Raw genomic sequence first — 21606 nt, forward strand, 5'->3', positions numbered from 1 at the left:
ACATGACAACTTGATTCACATGACACCTTGGTTTACATGACAACTTGGTTTACATGACAACTTGGTTCACATGACACTTGGTTCACATGACACCTTGGTTCACATGACACTTTGGTTCACATGACAACTTGGTTCACATGATACCTTGGTTTACATGACAACTTGGTTCATATGACACCTTGACTCACATGACACCTTGGTTCACATGACACCTTGGTTCACATGACACTTTGGTTCACATGACACCTTGGTTCATATGAAACTCACAGATGTGACGTGTCTGTGGAAACGTACGGTGTTATATGTCCTGAGCTGATGGTTTCTGACCAAAGAACTGAAGACATTCATCATCTTCATCATCATCATCATCCTCAGCTGGACTCTGATCATCAGACGTGATCATTGGAAACATTTGACCTTTTCTGCTGCAGCTGTCTGAACTGTTTTTTTTATCAGATCTAAATCTTTATCAACCGTGTGTGTGTGTGTGTGTGTGTGTGTGTGTGTGTGTGTCCTTCAGGCAGGTACTGGGAGACGGTTCAGCGTCTGAGGATCACTCAGTTTTATGGCGCTCCGACAGCGCTGCGTCTGTTGCTGAAGTACGATGACAGCTGGGTGAAGAAGTACGACCGCTCGTCTCTGAGGACGCTCGGATCAGGTGACACACGTTCGAACCCGGGCTCTGATTTATAAACACTGCGTATGCACAGAATGAGGCCTGACAGAGGCGTACGCCACTTGACACGCTTTACAAGTTGTGATCTATAAACACAGGCTTGATGCTGACAGACATTTTGGAGACACAGACGGTGAGGCGGAGCCTGACTGGAGGAACTGTCCAATGTTTTTTGGCTTTTTTCCGTATGTACATTTTCAGTGTGGCTCCTACGCACTGTTTCATTAATGTGACCTCAGATGTTCAGATACTTTACTGCAGTATCAGTGCTGATGACAACAAATACTCAACAAGAAAAAAAATTGTTGAGTGAACATGAAACATGATGTCAGGCTCACAAGGTGGAGGTTTTGTGTTGAGTGAACATGAAACATGATGTCAGGCTCACAAGGTGGAGGTTTTGTGTTGAGTGAACATGAAACATGATGTCAGGCTCACAGGGTGGAGGTTTTGTGTTGAGTGAACATGAAACATGGTGTCAGGCTCACAGGGAGGAGGTTTTGTGTTGAGTGAACATGAAACATGATGTCAGGCTCACAGGGAGGAGGTTTTGTGTTGAGTGAACATGAAACATGATGTCAGGCTCACAGGGTGGAGGTTTTGTGTTGAGTGAACAAGTGAACATGAAACATGGTGTCAGGCTCACAGGGTGGAGGTTTTGTGTTGAATGAACAAGTGAACATGAAACATGATGTCAGGCTCACAGGGTGGAGGTTTTGTGTTGAATGAACATGAAACATGATGTCAGGCTCACAGGGAGGAGGTTTTGTGTTGAGTGAACATGAAACATGATGTCAGGCTCACAGGGTGGAGGTTTTGTGTTGAGTGAACATGAAACATGGTGTCAGGCTCACAGGGTGGAGGTTTTGTGTTGAGTGAACATGAAACATGATGTCAGGCTCACAGGGAGGAGGTTTTGTGTTGAGTGAACATGAAACATGATGTCAGGCTCACAGGGTGGAGGTTTTGTGTTGAGTGAACATGAAACATGATGTCAGGCTCACAGGGTGGAGGTTTTGTGTTGAGTGAACAAGTGAACATGAAACATGGTGTCAGGCTCACAGGGTGGAGGTTTTGTGTTGAATGAACAAGTGAACATGAAACATGATGTCAGGCTCACAGGGAGGAGGTTTTGTGTTGAGTGAACATGAAACATGATGTCAGGCTCACAGGGTGGAGGTTTTGTGTTGAGTGAACAAGTGAACATGAAACATGGTGTCAGGCTCACAAGGTGGAGGTTTTGTGTTGAATGAACAAGTGAACATGAAACATGGTGTCAGGCTCACAGGGAGGAGGTTTTGTGTTGAGTGAACATGAAACATGATGTCAGGCTCACAGGGTGGAGGTTTTGTGTTGAGTGAACAAGTGAACATGAAACATGATGTCAGGCTCACAGGGTGGAGGTTTTGTGTTGAATGAACAAGTGAACATGAAACATGGTGTCAGGCTCACAAGGTGGAGGTTTTGTGTTGAGTGAACATGAAACATGATGTCAGGCTCACAGGGTGGAGGTTTTGTGTTGAGTGAACATGAAACATGGTGTCAGGCTCACAGGGTGGAGGTTTTGTGTTGAGTGAACAAGTGAACATGAAACATGGTGTCAGGCTCACAGGGTGGAGGTTTTGTGTTGAGTGAACATGAAACATGATGTCAGGCTCACAGGGTGGAGGTTTTGTGTTGAGTGAACAAGTGAACATGAAACATGGTGTCAGGCTCACAGGGTGGAGGTTTTGTGTTGAGTGAACATGAAACATGATGTCAGGCTCACAGGGTGGAGGTTTTGTGTTGAGTGAACAAGTGAACATGAAACATGGTGTCAGGCTCACAGGGTGGAGGTTTTGTGTTGAGTGAACATGAAACATGATGTCAGGCTCACAGGGTGGAGGTTTTGTGTTGAGTGAACAAGTGAACATGAAACATGGTGTCAGGCTCACAGGATGGAGGTTTTGTGTTGAGTGAACATGAAACATGATGTCAGGCTCACAGGGTGGAGGTTTTGTGTTGAGTGAACATGAAACATGATGTCAGGCTCACAGGGTGGAGGTTTTGTGTTGAGTGAACATGAAACATGATGTCAGGCTCACAGGGTGGAGGTTTTGTGTTGAATGAACAAGTGAACATGAAACATGGTGTCAGGCTCACAGGGAGGAGGTTTTGTGTTGAGTGAACATGAAACATGATGTCAGGCTCACAGGGTGGAGGTTTTGTGTTGAGTGAACATGAAACATGGTGTCAGGCTCACAGGGTGGAGGTTTTGTGTTGAGTGAACATGAAACATGATGTCAGGCTCACAAGGTGGAGGTTTTGTGTTGAGTGAACATGAAACATGGTGTCAGGCTCACAGGGTGGAGGTTTTGTGTTGAGTGAACATGAAACATGATGTCAGGCTCACAGGGTGGAGGTTTTGTGTTGAGTGAACATGAAACATGATGTCAGGCTCACAGGGTGGAGGTTTTGTGTTGAGTGAACAAGTGAACATGAAACATGGTGTCAGGCTCACAGGGTGGAGGTTTTGTGTTGAGTGAACATGAAACATGATGTCAGGCTCACAGGGTGGAGGTTTTGTGTTGAGTGAACAAGTGAACATGAAACATGGTGTCAGGCTCACAGGGTGGAGGTTTTGTGTTGAGTGAACATGAAACATGATGTCAGGCTCACAGGGTGGAGGTTTTGTGTTGAGTGAACAAGTGAACATGAAACATGGTGTCAGGCTCACAGGATGGAGGTTTTGTGTTGAGTGAACATGAAACATGATGTCAGGCTCACAGGGTGGAGGTTTTGTGTTGAGTGAACATGAAACATGATGTCAGGCTCACAGGGTGGAGGTTTTGTGTTGAATGAACAAGTGAACATGAAACATGGTGTCAGGCTCACAGGGTGGAGGTTTTGTGTTGAGTGAACATGAAACATGATGTCAGGCTCACAGGGTGGAGGTTTTGTGTTGAGTGAACATGAAACATGGTGTCAGGCTCACAGGGTGGAGGTTTTGTGTTGAGTGAACAAGTGAACATGAAACATGATGTCAGGCTCACAGGGTGGAGGTTTTGTGTTGAGTGAACATGAAACATGGTGTCAGGCTCACAGGGTGGAGGTTTTGTGTTGAGTGAACATGAAACATGGTGTCAGGCTCACAGGGTGGAGGTTTTGTGTTGAGTGAACATGAAACATGATGTCAGGCTCACAGGGTGGAGGTTTTGTGTTGAGTGAACATGAAACATGGTGTCAGGCTCACAGGGTGGAGGTTTTGTGTTGAGTGAACATGAAACATGATGTCAGGCTCACAGGGAGGAGGTTTTGTGTTGAGTGAACAAGTGAACATGAAACATGGTGTCAGGCTCACAGGGTGGAGGTTTTGTGTTGAGTGAACATGAAACATGATGTCAGGCTCACAGGGTGGAGGTTTTGTGTTGAGTGAACATGAAACATGATGTCAGGCTCACAGGGTGGAGGTTTTGTGTTGAGTGAACAAGTGAACATGAAACATGGTGTCAGGCTCACAGGGTGGAGGTTTTGTGTTGAGTGAACATGAAACATGATGTCAGGCTCACAGGGTGGAGGTTTTGTGTTGAGTGAACATGAAACATGGTGTCAGGCTCACAGGGTGGAGGTTTTGTGTTGAGTGAACATGAAACATGATGTCAGGCTCACAGGGTGGAGGTTTTGTGTTGAGTGAACATGAAACATGGTGTCAGGCTCACAGGGTGGAGGTTTTGTGTTGAGTGAACAAGTGAACATGAAACATGATGTCAGGCTCACAGGGTGGAGGTTTTGTGTTGAGTGAACAAGTGAACATGAAACATGATGTCAGGCTCACAGGGAGGAGGTTTTGTGTTGAGTGAACATGAAACATGATGTCAGGCTCACAGGGAGGAGGTTTTGTGTTGAATGAACAAGTGAACATGAAACATGATGTCAGGCTCACAGGGTGGAGGTTTTGTGTTGAGTGAACATGAAACATGATGTCAGGCTCACAGGGTGGAGGTTTTGTGTTGAATGAACAAGTGAACATGAAACATGGTGTCAGGCTCACAGGGAGGAGGTTTTGTGTTGAGTGAACATGAAACATGATGTCAGACTCACAGGGTGGAGGTTTTGTGTTGAGTGAACATGAAACATGATGTCAGGCTCACAGGGTGGAGGTTTTGTGTTGAGTGAACATGAAACATGATGTCAGGCTCACAGGGTGGAGGTTTTGTGTTGAGTGAACATGAAACATGATGTCAGGCTCACAGGGTGGAGGTTTTGTGTTGAGTGAACATGAAACATGGTGTCAGGCTCACAGGGTGGAGGTTTTGTGTTGAGTGAACATGAAACATGATGTCAGGCTCACAGGGTGGAGGTTTTGTGTTGAGTGAACATGAAACATGATGTCAGGCTCACAGGGTGGAGGTTTTGTGTTGAGTGAACATGAAACATGGTGTCAGGCTCACAGGGTGGAGGTTTTGTGTTGAGTGAACATGAAACATGGTGTCAGGCTCACAGGGTGGAGGTTTTGTGTTGAGTGAACATGAAACATGATGTCAGGCTCACAGGGAGGAGGTTTTGTGTTGAGTGAACAAGTGAACATGAAACATGGTGTCAGGCTCACAGGGTGGAGGTTTTGTGTTGAGTGAACATGAAACATGATGTCAGGCTCACAGGGTGGAGGTTTTGTGTTGAGTGAACATGAAACATGGTGTCAGGCTCACAGGGTGGAGGTTTTGTGTTGAGTGAACAAGTGAACATGAAACATGATGTCAGGCTCACAGGGTGGAGGTTTTGTGTTGAGTGAACATGAAACATGGTGTCAGGCTCACAGGGTGGAGGTTTTGTGTTGAGTGAACAAGTGAACATGAAACATGGTGTCAGGCTCACAGGGTGGAGGTTTTGTGTTGAGTGAACATGAAACATGATGTCAGGCTCACAGGGTGGAGGTTTTGTGTTGAGTGAACATGAAACATGGTGTCAGGCTCACAGGGAGGAGGTTTTGTGTTGAGTGAACATGAAACATGGTGTCAGGCTCACAGGGTGGAGGTTTTGTGTTGAGTGAACATGAAACATGATGTCAGGCTCACAGGGTGGAGGTTTTGTGTTGAGTGAACATGAAACATGGTGTCAGGCTCACAGGGTGGAGGTTTTGTGTTGAGTGAACATGAAACATGATGTCAGGCTCACAGGGTGGAGGTTTTGTGTTGAGTGAACATGAAACATGATGTCAGGCTCACAGGGTGGAGGTTTTGTGTTGAGTGAACATGAAACATGGTGTCAGGCTCACAGGGAGGAGGTTTTGTGTTGAGTGAACATGAAACATGGTGTCAGGCTCACAGGGAGGAGGTTTTGTGTTGAGTGAACATGAAACATGGTGTCAGGCTCACAGGGAGGAGGTTTTGTGATGAGTGAACATGAAACATGATGTCAGGCTCACAGGGTGGAGGTTTTGTGTTGAGTGAACATGAAACATGATGTCAGGCTCACAGGGTGGAGGTTTTGTGTTGAGTGAACATGAAACATGGTGTCAGGCTCACAGGGTGGAGGTTTTGTGTTGAGTGAACAAGTGAACATGAAACATGATGTCAGGCTCACAGGGTGGAGGTTTTGTGTTGAGTGAACACCTCATTAGTTTGTAGCCAATAAACAACACAATCGAATATTTTGTGGCGCGTTGGGAATAAATGGGCAGAGTTTCCCAGCACACCCTGAGACAATGTGTTTAAATGTGTTGTAATAGAATCTAAACGTGATGTCACACAGTGATGTCATGTCTCTGTATGTCACAGTGGCTCAGGTGGGTCACAGTTAATGTTGTGATGGAAGATCAAGATGAACGTCTGTTCCTCTTTTCTTAAATAACCCTTAAAATCAGTCGGTCTTTGTCGTCTCTCTACAACACTTTGATTGGCTGTTAAACACCACAGGAAACAGTGATGTCACCGCTTTAATCAGTAAACAGATGAGTCTCTCTCTCGCAGCGACACATAAATAAAACAGACACGTAAAAACTGAATCAAACATTTTCTAAAAATCCAATTTCTACAGTGGAGCCCTCGGCTGTTTGAAATGGTGAAAGACATTAAGCACCATGAGGTCAGTCGGATCCACAGTTAGTGGAATTAGACTGTGGTCGTTTCATGTCTGTTTGTGGCTGTTTCATGTCTGTTTGTGGTTGTTTCATGTCTCTTTGTGGTTGTTTCATGTCTCTTTGTGGCTGTTTCATGTCTCTGTGTGGCTGTTTCATGTCTGTTTGTGGCTGTTTCATGTCTCTGTGTGGCTGTTTCATGTCTCTCTGTGGCTGTTTCATGTCTGTTTGTGGTCGTTTCATGTCTGTTTGTGGCTGTTTCATGTCTCTTTTTGGTTGTTTCATGTCTCTTTGTGGCTGTTTCATGTCTCTTTGTGGTTGTTTCATGTCTCTTTGTGGTTGTTTCATGTCTCTCTGTGGTTGTTTCATGTCTGTTTGTGGCTGTTTCATGTCTCTTTGTGGCTGTTTCATGTCTCTTTGTGGCCGTTTCATGTCTCTTTGTGGCTGTTTCATGTCTCTTTGTGGTTGTTTCATATCATTTGTGGTTGTTTCATGTCTCTCTGTGGTTGTTTCATGTCTCTTTGTGGCTGTTTCATGTCTCTTTGTGGCTGTTTCATGTCTCTTTGTGGTCGTTTCATGTCTGTTTGTGGCTGTTTCATGTCTCTGTGTGGCTGTTTCATGTCTCTCTGTGGTTGTTTCATGTCTCTTTGTGGCCGTTTCATGTCTCTGTGGTTGTTTCATGTCTCTTTTTGGTTTCATGTCTCTTTGTGGCCGTTTCATGTCTCTCTGTGGTTGTTTCATGTCTCTTTTTGGTTGTTTCATGTCTCTTTGTGGCTGTTTCATGTCTCTTTGTGGTTGTTTCATGTCTCTCTGTGGTTGTTTCATGTCTCTTTGTGGCTGTTTCATGTCTCTTTGTGGCTGTTTCATGTCTGTTTGTGGTCGTTTCATGTCTCTTTGTGGCTGTTTCATGTCTCTTTGTGGCCGTTTCATGTCTCTTTGTGGCTGTTTCATGTCTCTCTGTGGTTGTTTCATGTCTCTTTGTGGCTGTTTCATGTCTCTTTGTGGTTGTTTCATGTCTCTCTGTGGTTGTTTCATGTCTCTTTGTGGCCATTTCATGTCTCTGTGTGGCTGTTTCATGCCTCTTTGTGGCTGTTTCATGTCTCTTTGTGGTTGTTTCATGTCTCTTTGTGATTGTTTTATGTCCCTTTGTGGTTGTTTCGTGCCTCTTTGTGGTTGTTTCATGCCTCTTTGTGGCTGTTTCATGTCTCTTTGTGGTTGTTTCATGTCTCTTTGTGGCCGTTTCATGTCTCTTTGTGGTTGTTTCATGCCTCTTTGTGGCTGTTTCATGTCTCTTTGTGGTTGTTTCACGTCTCTTTGTGGCCATTTCATGTCTCTTTGTGGTTGTTTCATGTCTCTTTGTGGCCGTTTCATGACTCTATGTGGTTGTTTCATGTCTCTTTGTGATTGTTTCATGTCCCTTTGTGGTTGTTTCGTGCCTCTTTGTGGTTGTTTCATGCCTCTTTGTGGCTGTTTCATGTCTCTTTGTGGTTGTTTCATGTCTCTTTGTGGCCGTTTAATGTCTCTTTGTGGTTGTTTCATGTCTCTTTGTGGCCGTTTCATGTCTCTTTGTGGTTATTTCATGTCTCTTTGTGATTGTTTCATGTCCCTTTATGGTTGTTTCATGCCTCTTTGTGGCTGTTTCATGTCTCTTTGTGGTTGTTTCATGTCTCTTTGTGATTGTTTTATGTCCCTTTGTGGTTGTTTCGTGCCTCTTTGTGGTTGTTTCATGCCTCTTTGTGGCTGTTTCATGTCTCTTTGTGGTTGTTTCATGTCTCTTTGTGGCCGTTTCATGTCTCTTTGTGGTTGTTTCATGCCTCTTTGTGGCTGTTTCATGTCTCTTTGTGGTTGTTTCACGTCTCTTTGTGGCCATTTCATGTCTCTTTGTGGTTGTTTCATGTCTCTTTGTGGCCGTTTCATGACTCTATGTGGTTGTTTCATGTCTCTTTGTGATTGTTTCATGTCCCTTTGTGGTTGTTTCGTGCCTCTTTGTGGTTGTTTCATGCCTCTTTGTGGCTGTTTCATGTCTCTTTGTGGTTGTTTCATGTCTCTTTGTGGCCGTTTAATGTCTCTTTGTGGTTGTTTCATGTCTCTTTGTGGCCGTTTCATGTCTCTTTGTGGTTATTTCATGTCTCTTTGTGATTGTTTCATGTCCCTTTATGGTTGTTTCATGCCTCTTTGTGGCTGTTTCATGTCTCTTTGTGGTTGTTTCATGTCTCTTTGTGATTGTTTTATGTCCCTTTGTGGTTGTTTCGTGCCTCTTTGTGGTTGTTTCATGCCTCTTTGTGGCTGTTTCATGTCTCTTTGTGGTTGTTTCATGTCTCTTTGTGGTTGTTTCATGTCTCTTTGTGGCCGTTTCATGACTCTATGTGGTTGTTTCATGTCTCTTTGTGATTGTTTCATGTCCCTTTGTGGTTGTTTCGTGCCTCTTTGTGGTTGTTTCATGCCTCTTTGTGGCTGTTTCATGTCTCTTTGTGGTTGTTTCATGTCTCTTTGTGGCCGTTTAATGTCTCTTTGTGGTTGTTTCATGCCTCTTTGTGGCTGTTTCATGTCTCTTTGTGGTTGTTTCACGTCTCTTTGTGGCCATTTCATGTCTCTTTGTGGTTGTTTTATGTCTCTTTGTGGCCGTTTCATGACTCTATGTGGTTGTTTCATGTCTCTTTGTGATTGTTTCATGTCCCTTTGTGGTTGTTTCGTGCCTCTTTGTGGTTGTTTCATGCCTCTTTGTGGCTGTTTCATGTCTCTTTGTGGTTGTTTCATGTCTCTTTGTGGCTGTTTCATGTCTCTTTGTGGTTGTTTCATGTCTCTTTGTGGCCGTTTCATGTCTCTTTGTGGTTGTTTCATGTCTCTTTGTGGCCGTTTCATGTCTCTTTGTGGTTATTTCATGTCTCTTTGTGATTGTTTCATGTCCCTTTATGGTTGTTTCATGCCTCTTTGTGGCTGTTTCATGTCTCTTTGTGGTTGTTTCATGTCTCTTTGTGATTGTTTTATGTCCCTTTGTGATTGTTTCGTGCCTCTTTGTGGTTGTTTCATGCCTCTTTGTGGCTGTTTCATGTCTCTTTGTGGTTGTTTCATGTCTCTTTGTGGTTGTTTCATGTCTCTTTGTGGCCGTTTCATGACTCTATGTGGTTGTTTCATGTCTCTTTGTGATTGTTTCATGTCTCTTTGTGGTTGTTTCGTGCCTCTTTGTGGTTGTTTCATGCCTCTTTGTGGCTGTTTCATGTCTCTTTGTGGTTGTTTCATGTCTCTTTGTGGCCGTTTAATGTCTCTTTGTGGTTGTTTCATGTCTCTTTGTGGCCGTTTCATGTCTCTTTGTGGTTATTTCATGTCTCTTTGTGATTGTTTCATGCCTCTTTGTGGCTGTTTCATGTCTCTTTGTGGTTGTTTCATGTCTCTTTGTGATTGTTTTATGTCCCTTTGTGGTTGTTTCGTGCCTCTTTGTGGTTGTTTCATGCCTCTTTGTGGCTGTTTCATGTCTCTTTGTGGTTGTTTCATGTCTCTTTGTGGTTGTTTCATGTCTCTTTGTGGCCGTTTCATGACTCTATGTGGTTGTTTCATGTCTCTTTGTGATTGTTTCATGTCCCTTTGTGGTTGTTTCGTGCCTCTTTGTGGTTGTTTCATGCCTCTTTGTGGCTGTTTCATGTCTCTTTGTGGTTGTTTCATGTCTCTTTGTGGCCGTTTAATGTCTCTTTGTGGTTGTTTCATGTCTCTTTGTGGCCGTTTCATGTCTCTTTGTGGTTATTTCATGTCTCTTTGTGATTGTTTCATGTCTCTCTGTGGTTATTTCATGTCTCTTTGTGGTTGTTTCATGTCTCTTTGTGGTTGTTTCATGTCTCTTTGTGATTGTTTTATGTCTCTTTGTGGTTGTTTCGTGCCTCTTTGTGGTTGTTTCATGCCTCTTTGTGGCTGTTTCATGTCTCTTTGTGGTTGTTTCATGTCTCTTTGTGGCTGTTTCATGTCTCTTTGTGGTTGTTTCATGTCTCTTTGTGGCCGTTTCATGACTCTATGTGGTTGTTTCATGTCTCTTTGTGATTGTTTCATGTCCCTTTGTGGTTGTTTCGTGCCTCTTTGTGGTTGTTTCATGCCTCTTTGTGGCTGTTTCATGTCTCTTTGTGGTTGTTTCATGTCTCTTTGTGGCCGTTTAATGTCTCTTTGTGGTTGTTTCATGTCTCTTTGTGGCCGTTTCATGTCTCTTTGTGGTTATTTCATGCCTCTTTGTGGTTATTTCATGTCTCTTTGTGATTGTTTCATGTCCCTTTGTGGTTGTTTCGTGCCTCTTTGTGGCTGTTTCAGAAAACTAACTCAGAGACAGACAATATTATTATTAATTATAATAATAAACAGAAACACGCTTCTTCAGTGAAGTCCATGTGTCTCCAACATGTCCCTCAGTGTATCCTCAGGTCAACATGAACTTTAAGATTACTTTAATTACTGACATCATCAGATCAAAGATCAGTAATCAATCTATTGATAACCCCATTGTAAACATGTTAACTGATCATGTGACCTGTCTGTCTGTCTGTCTGTCTGTCTGTGTCTGTGTCTGTGTCTGTCTCTGTCTCCCTGTCTGTTTGTGTGTCTGTCTGCCTCTCTCTGTCTTTGTCTCTATCTCTGTCTCTGTCTTTGTCTGTCTGTGTCTCTGTCTCTAACCCTGTCCCTGTCTCTCTCTCTGTCCCTGTCTCTCTCTCTGTCCCTGTCTCTCTCTCTGTCCCTGTCTCTGTCCCTGTTTACAGTGGGAGAGCCCATCAACCACGAGGCCTGGCACTGGTTCCACAGTGTGGTCGGAGACGAACGCTGTCCTCTGGTGGACACCTGGTGGCAGACAGGTGAGACACACTGACATCTGTGATGCATGTCTCGTGTTGTCCTCATTCCAGTGTGTCTCATGTTGTCCTCACTGTTTGAGGCCTGTGAGGACGGACAGAGACACTGAGTCTGTTCACTGTTTCATTCTAATTACTTTATCTCAAATTATTTCAAGTGAATTACTTAAATCTTACTCTGAAATGTTGCTCTTAAAATGTTGCTCTTGAATTGCTCTCAAATTACTGAAATGTTGCTCTTGAACTGCATAAAAGTTGCTCTGCAGTTACACAGAATTACAGAAGCCACTGATCCATTTAACCTGCAGCTGCAATGATAAACACGTCACAGCGCCACCTGCTGATAGATGTGTGCCTAACATTGGATGTTGTGTCAGGAGCGAGATCAGGACGGGACGTTTGTAGAGACAGTGATTTATAAACAGGAAGTGAGGACACACAGACACACAGACAGACAGGCAGACAGACAGACACACACACAGACACACAGACAGACAGGCAGACAGACAGACACACAGACAGACACACAGACACACAGACAGACAGACACACAGACATACAGACACACACACACACACACAGACAGACAGGCAGACAGACAGACACACACACACACACACACACACACAGGCAGGCAGACAGACAGACAGACACACAGACAGACACACACGCACACACACACACACACACACACACACACACACACAGACGTCCGGTGAAGAGGATGTTCAGTTGGATGTTGGAGATAATTCAGGTCATTAAACACAGCTCTCAGCTCTGTCTCCTTCTCTTCTTCTGTGGTTGTTGATCAGGCTGTTTGTGTCCGTCCGTCCTCGTCTCTCTTTACTGAAGCTTTAACCCTAATTTCACAGATTAGCAGCAACAACATCTGCAGCTCCACAGAATTAAGATCAAATCCTCCTCACACACTTACACCAGCTCCAACCCCCCAGGAACAAGACAGTCGAGGATCACTGACAGTGTGTGTGTGTGTGTGTGTGTGTGTGTGTGTGTGTGTGTGTGTGAGCGTGACCTAATTCCTGGACAATCAGTGAATGTGTGTTGTTTTTCAGTGGGACTTTAAACTCTCTGCCAGCTGCTTCCTTCCCTTCAAAGGAAAATAAAATCCCCAATAAATTAAGAAATTAAAGGAAATTAAAGCTGCGACATGTGACGCCCCCTGGTGGCCGCTGCACCTCACTGCTGACTCACTGGAAGAGAAGAAACTCATGTATATGTTTATTCACAGAGATCACCGCTGACATGTTAAATACATGTTTTAATATTTTCATCAGTGTGTTTAAAACAGGAAACACTATTCTGCTGAATCTTCCTCAGTGGTCTTCTTCACAGTGACACATGAACACCTCACAGACAGACATGTGGTTGCCTCCAGGGGCGCTGACAGGAACAGTAAATCCTCCATGATGTGACCCCAGAGCTAAGACACGTCTCTGTCAGCAGGTGTGTCAACACCTGGTTCAATATTTATCATCAAATATTTAACAAACACACCCAGCCGCACTCGAACGCCACATCAGAGAGTTGAACCCTGCGTCTCTCTGCCGGGGTTAAAGTCTGTCCTTTAATGTGAAACAATGATAAGAACATAACAGCCTTTCATATGTTCACACCAGAGGAGGAACTGTCAGTTGTGCTGGGTGAAGGGACAGCAGCTCCTCTGGCAGCTAAACATGTATCTGCCTGCCACAACCTGAGGGACTCACTCACTATAACATCCTAAAATGCATGGATTTATATCCAATTGTATAAATTATATTGTATTGTATTGAATTGTAATATTGTAAGTTTGTATGTAAATATTCTGTAAAATGCTTTGGCAACAACATATTTCTGTTCATGCCAATAAAGCTGTTTGAATTGAATTGAAAATTGAATTGAATTGAAATTGAATTGATTGATTTCTGTCCCACTGTGCCTCCTGTAGAGACGGGTGGAGTCTGTATCACCCCTCGACCTGCAGACGAAGGAGCTCCCATCATCCCCACCATGGCCATGAGGCCGTTCTTCGGCATCCAGCCCGACCTGATGGGAGAGAAGGTGGCGTTAAATCAGAGAAACACCGCCACAGTTTACAGCTCCCTGTGCTCATGCTGCATCTTTGTGGTCGTTTCATGTCTCTGTGTGGTCGTTTTATGTCTCTGTGTGGTCGTTTCATGTCTCTGTGTGGTCGTTTTATGTCTCTTTGTGGTTGTTTCATGTCTCTTTGTGGTCGTTTCATGTCTCTTTGTGGTCGTTGTATGTCTCTTTGTGGTTGTTTCATGTCTTTTTGTGGCTGTTTTATGTCTCTTTGTGGTCGTTTCATGTCTTTTTGTGGTTGTTTCATGTCTCTTTGTGGCTGTTTCATGTCTTTTTGTATTCGTTTTATGTCTCTTTGTGGCTGTTTCATGTCTCTTTGTGGCTGTTTCATGTCTCTTTGTGGTTGTTTCATGTCTCTTTGTGGTTGTCTTATGTCTCTCTGTGGTTGTTTCATGTCTCTTTGTGGTTGTTTTATGTCTCTTTTTGGTTGTTTTATGTCTCTTTGTGGTTGTCTTATGTCTCTCTGTGGTTGTTTCATGTCTCTTTGTGGTCGTTTCATGTCTCTTTGTGGTCGTTGTATGTCTCTTTGTGGTTGTTTCATGTCTCTTTGTGGCTGTTTCATGTCTTTTTGTATTCGTTTTATGTCTCTTTGTGGCTGTTTCATGTCTCTTTGTGGCTGTTTCATGTCTCTTTGTGGTTGTTTCATGTCTCTTTGTGGTTGTCTTATGTCTCTCTGTGGTTGTTTCATGTCTCTTTGTGGTTGTTTTATGTCTCTTTTTGGTTGTTTTATGTCTCTTTGTGGTTGTCTTATGGCTCTCTGTGGTTGTTTCATGTCTCTTTGTGGTCGTTTCATGTCTCTTTGTGGTCGTTGTATGTCTCTTTGTGGTTGTTTCATGTCTCTTTGTGGCTGTTTCATGTCTTTTTGTATTCGTTTTATGTCTCTTTGTGGCTGTTTCATGTCTCTTTGTGGCTGTTTCATGTCTCTTTGTGGTTGTTTCATGTCTCTTTGTGGTTGTCTTATGTCTCTCTGTGGTTGTTTTATGTCTCTTTGTGGTTGTTTTATGTCTCTTTGTGGCTGTTTCATGTCTCTTTGTGGTTGTTTTATGTCTCTTTGTGGTTGTTTCATGTCTCTTTGTGGTTGTTTTATGTCTCTTTGTGGTTGTTTCATGTCTCTTTGTGGCTGTTTCATGTCTCTTTGTGGTTGTTTCATGTCTCTTTGTGGTTGTCTTATGTCTCTCTGTGGTTGTTTCATGTCTCTTTGTGGTTGTTTCATGTCTCTTTGTGGTTGTTTTATGTCTCTTTGTGGTTGTTTTATGTCTCTTTGTGGCTGTTTCATGTCTCTCTGTGGTTGATTTTATGTCTCTTTGTGGTCGTTTCATGCCTCTTTGTGGCTGTTCACAAAGAGTTCACATGAGCACAGGAACACATGAGCACATGAACACATGAGCACAGGAACACATGAGCACAGGAACACATGAACACATGAGCACAGGAACACATGAACACATGAGCACATAAACACATGAACACATGAACACAGGAACACATGGACACATGAACACATGAGCACAGGAACACATGAACACATGAGCACATGAACACAGGAATACATGAGCACAGGAACACATGAGCACAGGAACACATGAGCACAGGAACACATGAACACATGAGCACATGAACACATGAGCACAGGAACACATGAGCACATGAGCACAGGAACACATGAGCACAGGTACACATGAACACATGAGCACATGAACAGAGGAACACATGAGCACAGGAACACATGAACACATGAAGACATGGCCAGATGAACACGGGAACACATGAGCACAGGAACACAGGAACACATGAGCACATGAACACATGAAGACATGACCAGATGAACACATAAACACATGAGCACAGGAACACAGGAACACATGAGCACATGAACACAGCAACACATGAACACATGAGCACAGGAACACATGAACACATGGCCACATGAGCACATGAATACATGACCACATGAGCACAGGAACACATGAGCACAGGAACACATGAGCACATGAACACAGGAACACATGAGCACATGAACACATGAGCACAGGAACACATGAGCACATGAACACAGGAACACATGAGTACAGGAACACATGAACACATGAGCACATGAACACAGGAATACATGAGCACAGGAACACATGAACACATGAGCACAGGAACACATGAGCACAGGAACACATGAACACATGAGCACAGGAACACATGAGCACATGAGCACAGGAACACATGAGCACAGGAACACATGAACACATGATCACAGGAACACATGAACACATGAGCACATGAGCACAGGAACACATGGACACATGAGCACAGGAACACATGAACACATGAACACATGAGCACAGGAATACATGAGCACAGGAACACATGAACACAGGAACACATGAGCACATGAACACATGAACACATGAGCACAGGAACACATGAGCACAGGAACACATGAACACGAGCACATGAACACATGAGCACAGGAACACATGACCACATGAGCACAGGAACACATGAACACATGAGCACAGGAACACATGAACACATGAGCACATGAACACAGGAACACATGAGTACATGAGCACAGGAACACATGAACACATGAGCACAGGAACACATGAGCACATGAACACAGGAACACATGAGCAGAGGAACACATGAGCACAAGAACACATGAGCACATGGACACAGGAACACATGAGCACAGGAACACATGAGCACAAGAACACATGAGCACATGGACACAGGAACACATGAGCACAGGAACACATGAGCACAGGAACACATGAGCACATGGACACAGGAACACATGACCACATGAGCACAGGAACACATGAGCACATGAACACATGAACACATGAGCACAGGAACACATGACCACATGAGCACAGGAACACATGAGCACAGGAACACATGAACACATGAGCACAGGAACACATGAACACATGAGCACAGGAACACATGAACACAGGAACACATGAGCACATGAGCACAGGAACACATGAATACATGGCCACATGAACGCATGAGCACAGGAACACATGAGCACAGGAACACATGAACACATGAGCACAGGAACACATGACCACATGAGCATAGGAACACATGAGCACATGAACACAGGAACACATGAGCACAGGAACACATGAACACATGAGCACAGGAACACATGAATACATGGCCACATGAACGCATGAACACAGGAACACATGAGCACAGGAACACATGAACACATGAGCACATGAACACAGGAACACATGAGCACAGGAACACATGAACACATGAGTACAGGAACACATGAACACAGGAACACGGGAACACATGAACACATGAGCACATGAACACAGGAACACATGAACACATGAGCACATGAACACAGGAACACATGAGCACAGGAACACATGAACACAGGAACACATGACCACATGAGCACAGGAACACATGAACACATGAGCACAGGAGCACATGAGCACAGGAACACATGAACACATGAGCACAGGAACATATGAGCACATGAGCACATGAACGTGATGTGTTCAGGTCCAATGTTGTGATGCTGGACGACCAGATGAAACTCGTCAGAAACCTGGAGGGACTCTGATTAAAGTGAGCTTAAAGACGTTAAAAACTCGGAGGATTTGAGGTTTCCAGTTAGCTCTCGTCCAATCAGCTTCAGATGTGATCTGCCACCAATCTCAGGGTCTCGTTAACCCCACTTGACCTTGAGACGTAAGAGGTCAAACGAGCCTTCGAATGACACGGTGTCTCTGTCTCAGTTTAATCTTTCTATTAAAGCAGCAGCAGCAGCATCTGTTTGCTTTGATTACCAGACTTTCCCCCAAATTAATTATCCGCTGGTTTCCCCTCTCCGCTCTGTTCCCGGCCTGTAATCTGCTGCCGGCGCTCGAGGGTTTCTCATCATGTAGACTAGATTAGATTAGATTAGGCCTCCTTCAGTTTCACTCTTCATCCTCACAGGAGGTCAAGGTCACTGTGACTTCAATCCTCTCAATAGTGAACACAAACTGTGCTGATGAAGACCACAGGGTTTCATTTGTACCACTTAACACTGGCCTTCATCTCACAGAGGAGGAGGAGGAGGAGGAGGAGGAGAGCTGCAGGATGAAGATACAGGGACATGTGAAAAAACAAGTCAGCTGCTTGAACAGAGCCACTGTCAGTGTTCTCTGTAGTGGAGAAATACTATGATGGAAAAGTGTTCAGTTAGACGTGTGTTCAGATCGTACCACAATTATCTCTGAGGGTGTGACTGGGTGATTGTTACTGGACAGAGAGAGTCGAGATGACCACAAAGATACAAACAACAACCACAAAGACACAAACAATAAGCACAAAGACACAACAACCACAAAGACACAAACAATAACCACAAAGACACAAACAACAACCACAAAGACACAAACAATAACCACAAAGACACAAACAATAACCACAAAGACACAACAACCACAAAGACACAAACAACAATCTTAAAGACACAAACAATAACCACAAAGACACAAACAACAACCACAAAGACACAAACAATAACCACAAAGACACAACAACCACAAAGACACAAACAATAACAACAAAGACTCAAACAATAACCACAAAGACACAACAACTTCAAAGACACAAACAACAACCACAAAGACATAAACAACAACCACAAAGACACAAACAACAACCACAAAGACATAAACAACCACAAAGACACAAACAGCAACCACAAAGACACAGCAACCTCAAAGACACAAACAACAACCACAAAGACACAAACAGCAACCACAAAGACACAACAACCACAAAGACACGAACAATGACCACAAAGACACAACAACCACAAAGACACAAACAATAACCACAAAGACACAGCAAACACAAAGACACAAATAATAACCACAAAGACACAAACAATAACCACAAAGACACAAACAACCTCAAAGACACAACAACAAAGACACAAATAACCTCAAAGACACAACCACAAAGATACAAACAACAACCACAAAGACACAAACAATAACCACAGACACAAACAATAACCACAAAGACACAAACAATAAGCACAAAGACACAACAACCACAAAGACACAAACAATAAGCACAAAGACACAAACAACAACCACAAAGACACAAACAATAACCACAAAGACTCAAACAACAACCACAAAGACACAAACTATAACCACAAAGACAAAAACAACAATCTTAAAGACACAAACAATAACCACAAAGACACAACAGCCTCAAAGACACAAACAACAACCACAAAGACATAAACAACAACCACAAAGACACAAACAGCAACCACAAAGACACAGCAACCACAAAGACACAAACAACAACCACAAAGACACAAACAACAACCACAAAGACACAAACAGCAACCTCAAAGACACAGCAACCTCAAAGACACAAACAACAACCACAAAGACACAAACAGCAACCACAAAAACACAGCAACCTCAAAGACACAAATAACAACCACAAAGACACAAACAGCAACCACAAAGACACAGCAACCTCAAAGACACAAACAACAACCACAAAGACACAAACAACAACCACAAAGACACAAACAGCAACCACAAAGACACAACAACCACAAAGACACGAACAATGACCACAAAGACACAAACAATAACCCAGAGACACAGCAACCAAAGAGACACAAATAATAACCACAAAGACACAAACAACAACCACAAAGACACAAACAATAACCACAAAGACACAAACAACCTCAAAGACACAACAACAAAGACACAAACAATCTCAAAGACACAACCACAAAGATACAAACAACAACCACAAAGACACAAACAATAACCATAGACACAAACAATAACCACAGACACAAACAACAACCACAAAGACACAAACAATAACCACAAAGACACAAACAATAACCACAGACACAAACAACAACCACAAAGACACAAACAATAACCACAAAGACACAACAACCACAAAGACACAAACAATAACCACAAAGACACAAACAACAACCACAAAGACACAAACAATAACCACAAAGACACAAACAATAACCACAAAGACACAAACAACAACCACAAAGACACAAACAATAACCACAAAGACTCAAACAACAACCGCAAAGACAAAACAATAACCACAAAGACACAACAACCACAAAGACACAAACTGACTAAAGTAGGTTTTTAATCTGTTCTCCACAGAGTCTCTACACAGTGGACTTAGCATATGCTATGCTAACAGACTGAGGCTAAAGCTAACAGGTCCCATTTCAAGTCGTCATCTTCACCAGCTGTATAATGATTGATGTAGCAGGCTAATGAAAGCTAATGCTAACTGTTAGCCTTGGAAGTGAAACATTGTTGCTGCTGCTGGAAAGAAGCTAGTTAGCCTGACATGCTAACGCATTTTCTGTGTTGACAGGGTGAACGTCTGACAGGTAACGGTGTGAGTGGAGCTCTGTGTATCAGCCAGCCGTGGCCCGGCATGGCTCGCAGTATCTACGGAGACCACCAGAGATTCATCGAGGCCTACTTCAAACCATATCCTGGTATCATCATCATCATCATCATCGTTATTGTTATTGTTATTGTTATTGTTATTATGTCTTTGTGAGTATATTTCATAAAGGTCAGGGTGAGAGCTGATGTACTGATTCATCCTGTCAGGTTATTATTTCACCGGTGACGGAGCGTACCGCTCTGAGGACGGTTACTACCAGATAACTGGACGCATGGATGATGTCATCAACGTCAGCGGTCACCGTCTTGGTACGGCGGAGATCGAGGACGCTCTGGTGAGACACCTCATGCACAGGACACATCTTATATGATGGAATAGATATGAAAATAAAAGAATAAATAAACAGGAGCTCCTCATTAACACACAGGCACAGAAACACAACAATAATAAATATAACACAAATAAATTCTATTTATTTATTTAAACTTGAGTCATTCTTTGTCCCCAGTGTGTGAGATAAGATGATGAGACATGAGATGAAGTGTGTTTGAAGACGAGAATAACAAAGGTGTGAGATGATGTTTACAGACTCTGTGAAGATAATTGTTTGTTTGTTTACAGGATGAACATCCAGCTGTTCCAGAGACAGCTGTGATCGGGATCCCACACGACATCAAAGGAGAAGGTGAGACTGAAAACACACCTGAGCTCCCATCATGCTCTGCTGCTCTGTTACTCTGTGTGGTGTTTACATGTAAACATGTCAGATGTTGTCAGCTGTTTAGTCGTCACATCAACAGGAAGTTCATGAATCTGTATTTTGTTTTTATTTGACCTTATATTTTTATTATTATTTACTCTTCATGTATCAGTTCTTTATTTGAATTGAAATTTATCGGATTATTAACTGTTATTCATTTTCAGTATCTTTAAATGAATACATAGATTAGTAATTATAATCAGAATGTTAATGACTTATTTGTTTATTTGTTTAAATTAATATTATTATTTCATGTTTTAATTATTGAATTGATTTATAGATTATTTGATTCAATCAAAACAAAAGTTACTGTTTAAATTTTATTTATTCCTTTGAATTTTAATTTTTTTTATTTTTTACCGTTGATACTTAATTTTTTATTGATTTTTATCAATTTGAATTTAATTTTTCATTATATTTACCAATAATAATTCTCTATTTTGGGCGGCACGGTGGTGTGGTGGTTAGCACTGTCGCCTCACAGCAAGAGGGTTGCCGGTTCGATCCCGGGCGTGGGAGCCCTTCTGTGTGGAGTTTGCATGTTCTCCCCGTGTCAGTGTGGGTTTCCTCCAGGTGCTCTGACATGTTCTCCCCGTGTCAGCGTGGGTTTCCTCCAGGTGCTCCAGCTTCCTCCCACAGTCCAAAGACATGCAGGTTAATTGGTGACTCTAAATTGTCCGTAGGTGTGAATGTGAGTGTGAATGGTTGTCTGTCTCTATGTGTCAGCCCTGTGATAGTCTGGTGACCT

At 43.1% G+C, this 21606-nt stretch overlaps 1 protein-coding gene across 2 annotated transcripts in view; it reads left to right on the forward strand.

Moving 5' to 3' along the window:
* The window catches only part of LOC117248715 (acetyl-coenzyme A synthetase 2-like, mitochondrial), a 48895-nt gene that overhangs the window by 24056 nt on the left and 3233 nt on the right, over positions 1-21606 (forward strand). For both annotated transcript variants that reach the window (XR_013487833.1, XM_078160524.1), the window contains exons 7-12: positions 521-658; positions 11465-11557; positions 13503-13615; positions 20060-20186; positions 20305-20432; positions 20720-20783. Coding sequence is in view for 1 of the 2 variants with exons in the window: in XM_078160524.1 (XP_078016650.1) it covers positions 521-658; positions 11465-11557; positions 13503-13615; positions 20060-20186; positions 20305-20432; positions 20720-20783 (663 nt within the window). In the remaining variant the exon portion in view is untranslated. The remainder of the gene's footprint in view (positions 1-520; positions 659-11464; positions 11558-13502; positions 13616-20059; positions 20187-20304; positions 20433-20719; positions 20784-21606) is intronic.

This window comes from Epinephelus lanceolatus, chromosome 17 (assembly GCF_041903045.1).
Source record: "Epinephelus lanceolatus isolate andai-2023 chromosome 17, ASM4190304v1, whole genome shotgun sequence".
NCBI classification, from domain to species: domain Eukaryota; kingdom Metazoa; phylum Chordata; class Actinopteri; order Perciformes; family Serranidae; genus Epinephelus; species Epinephelus lanceolatus.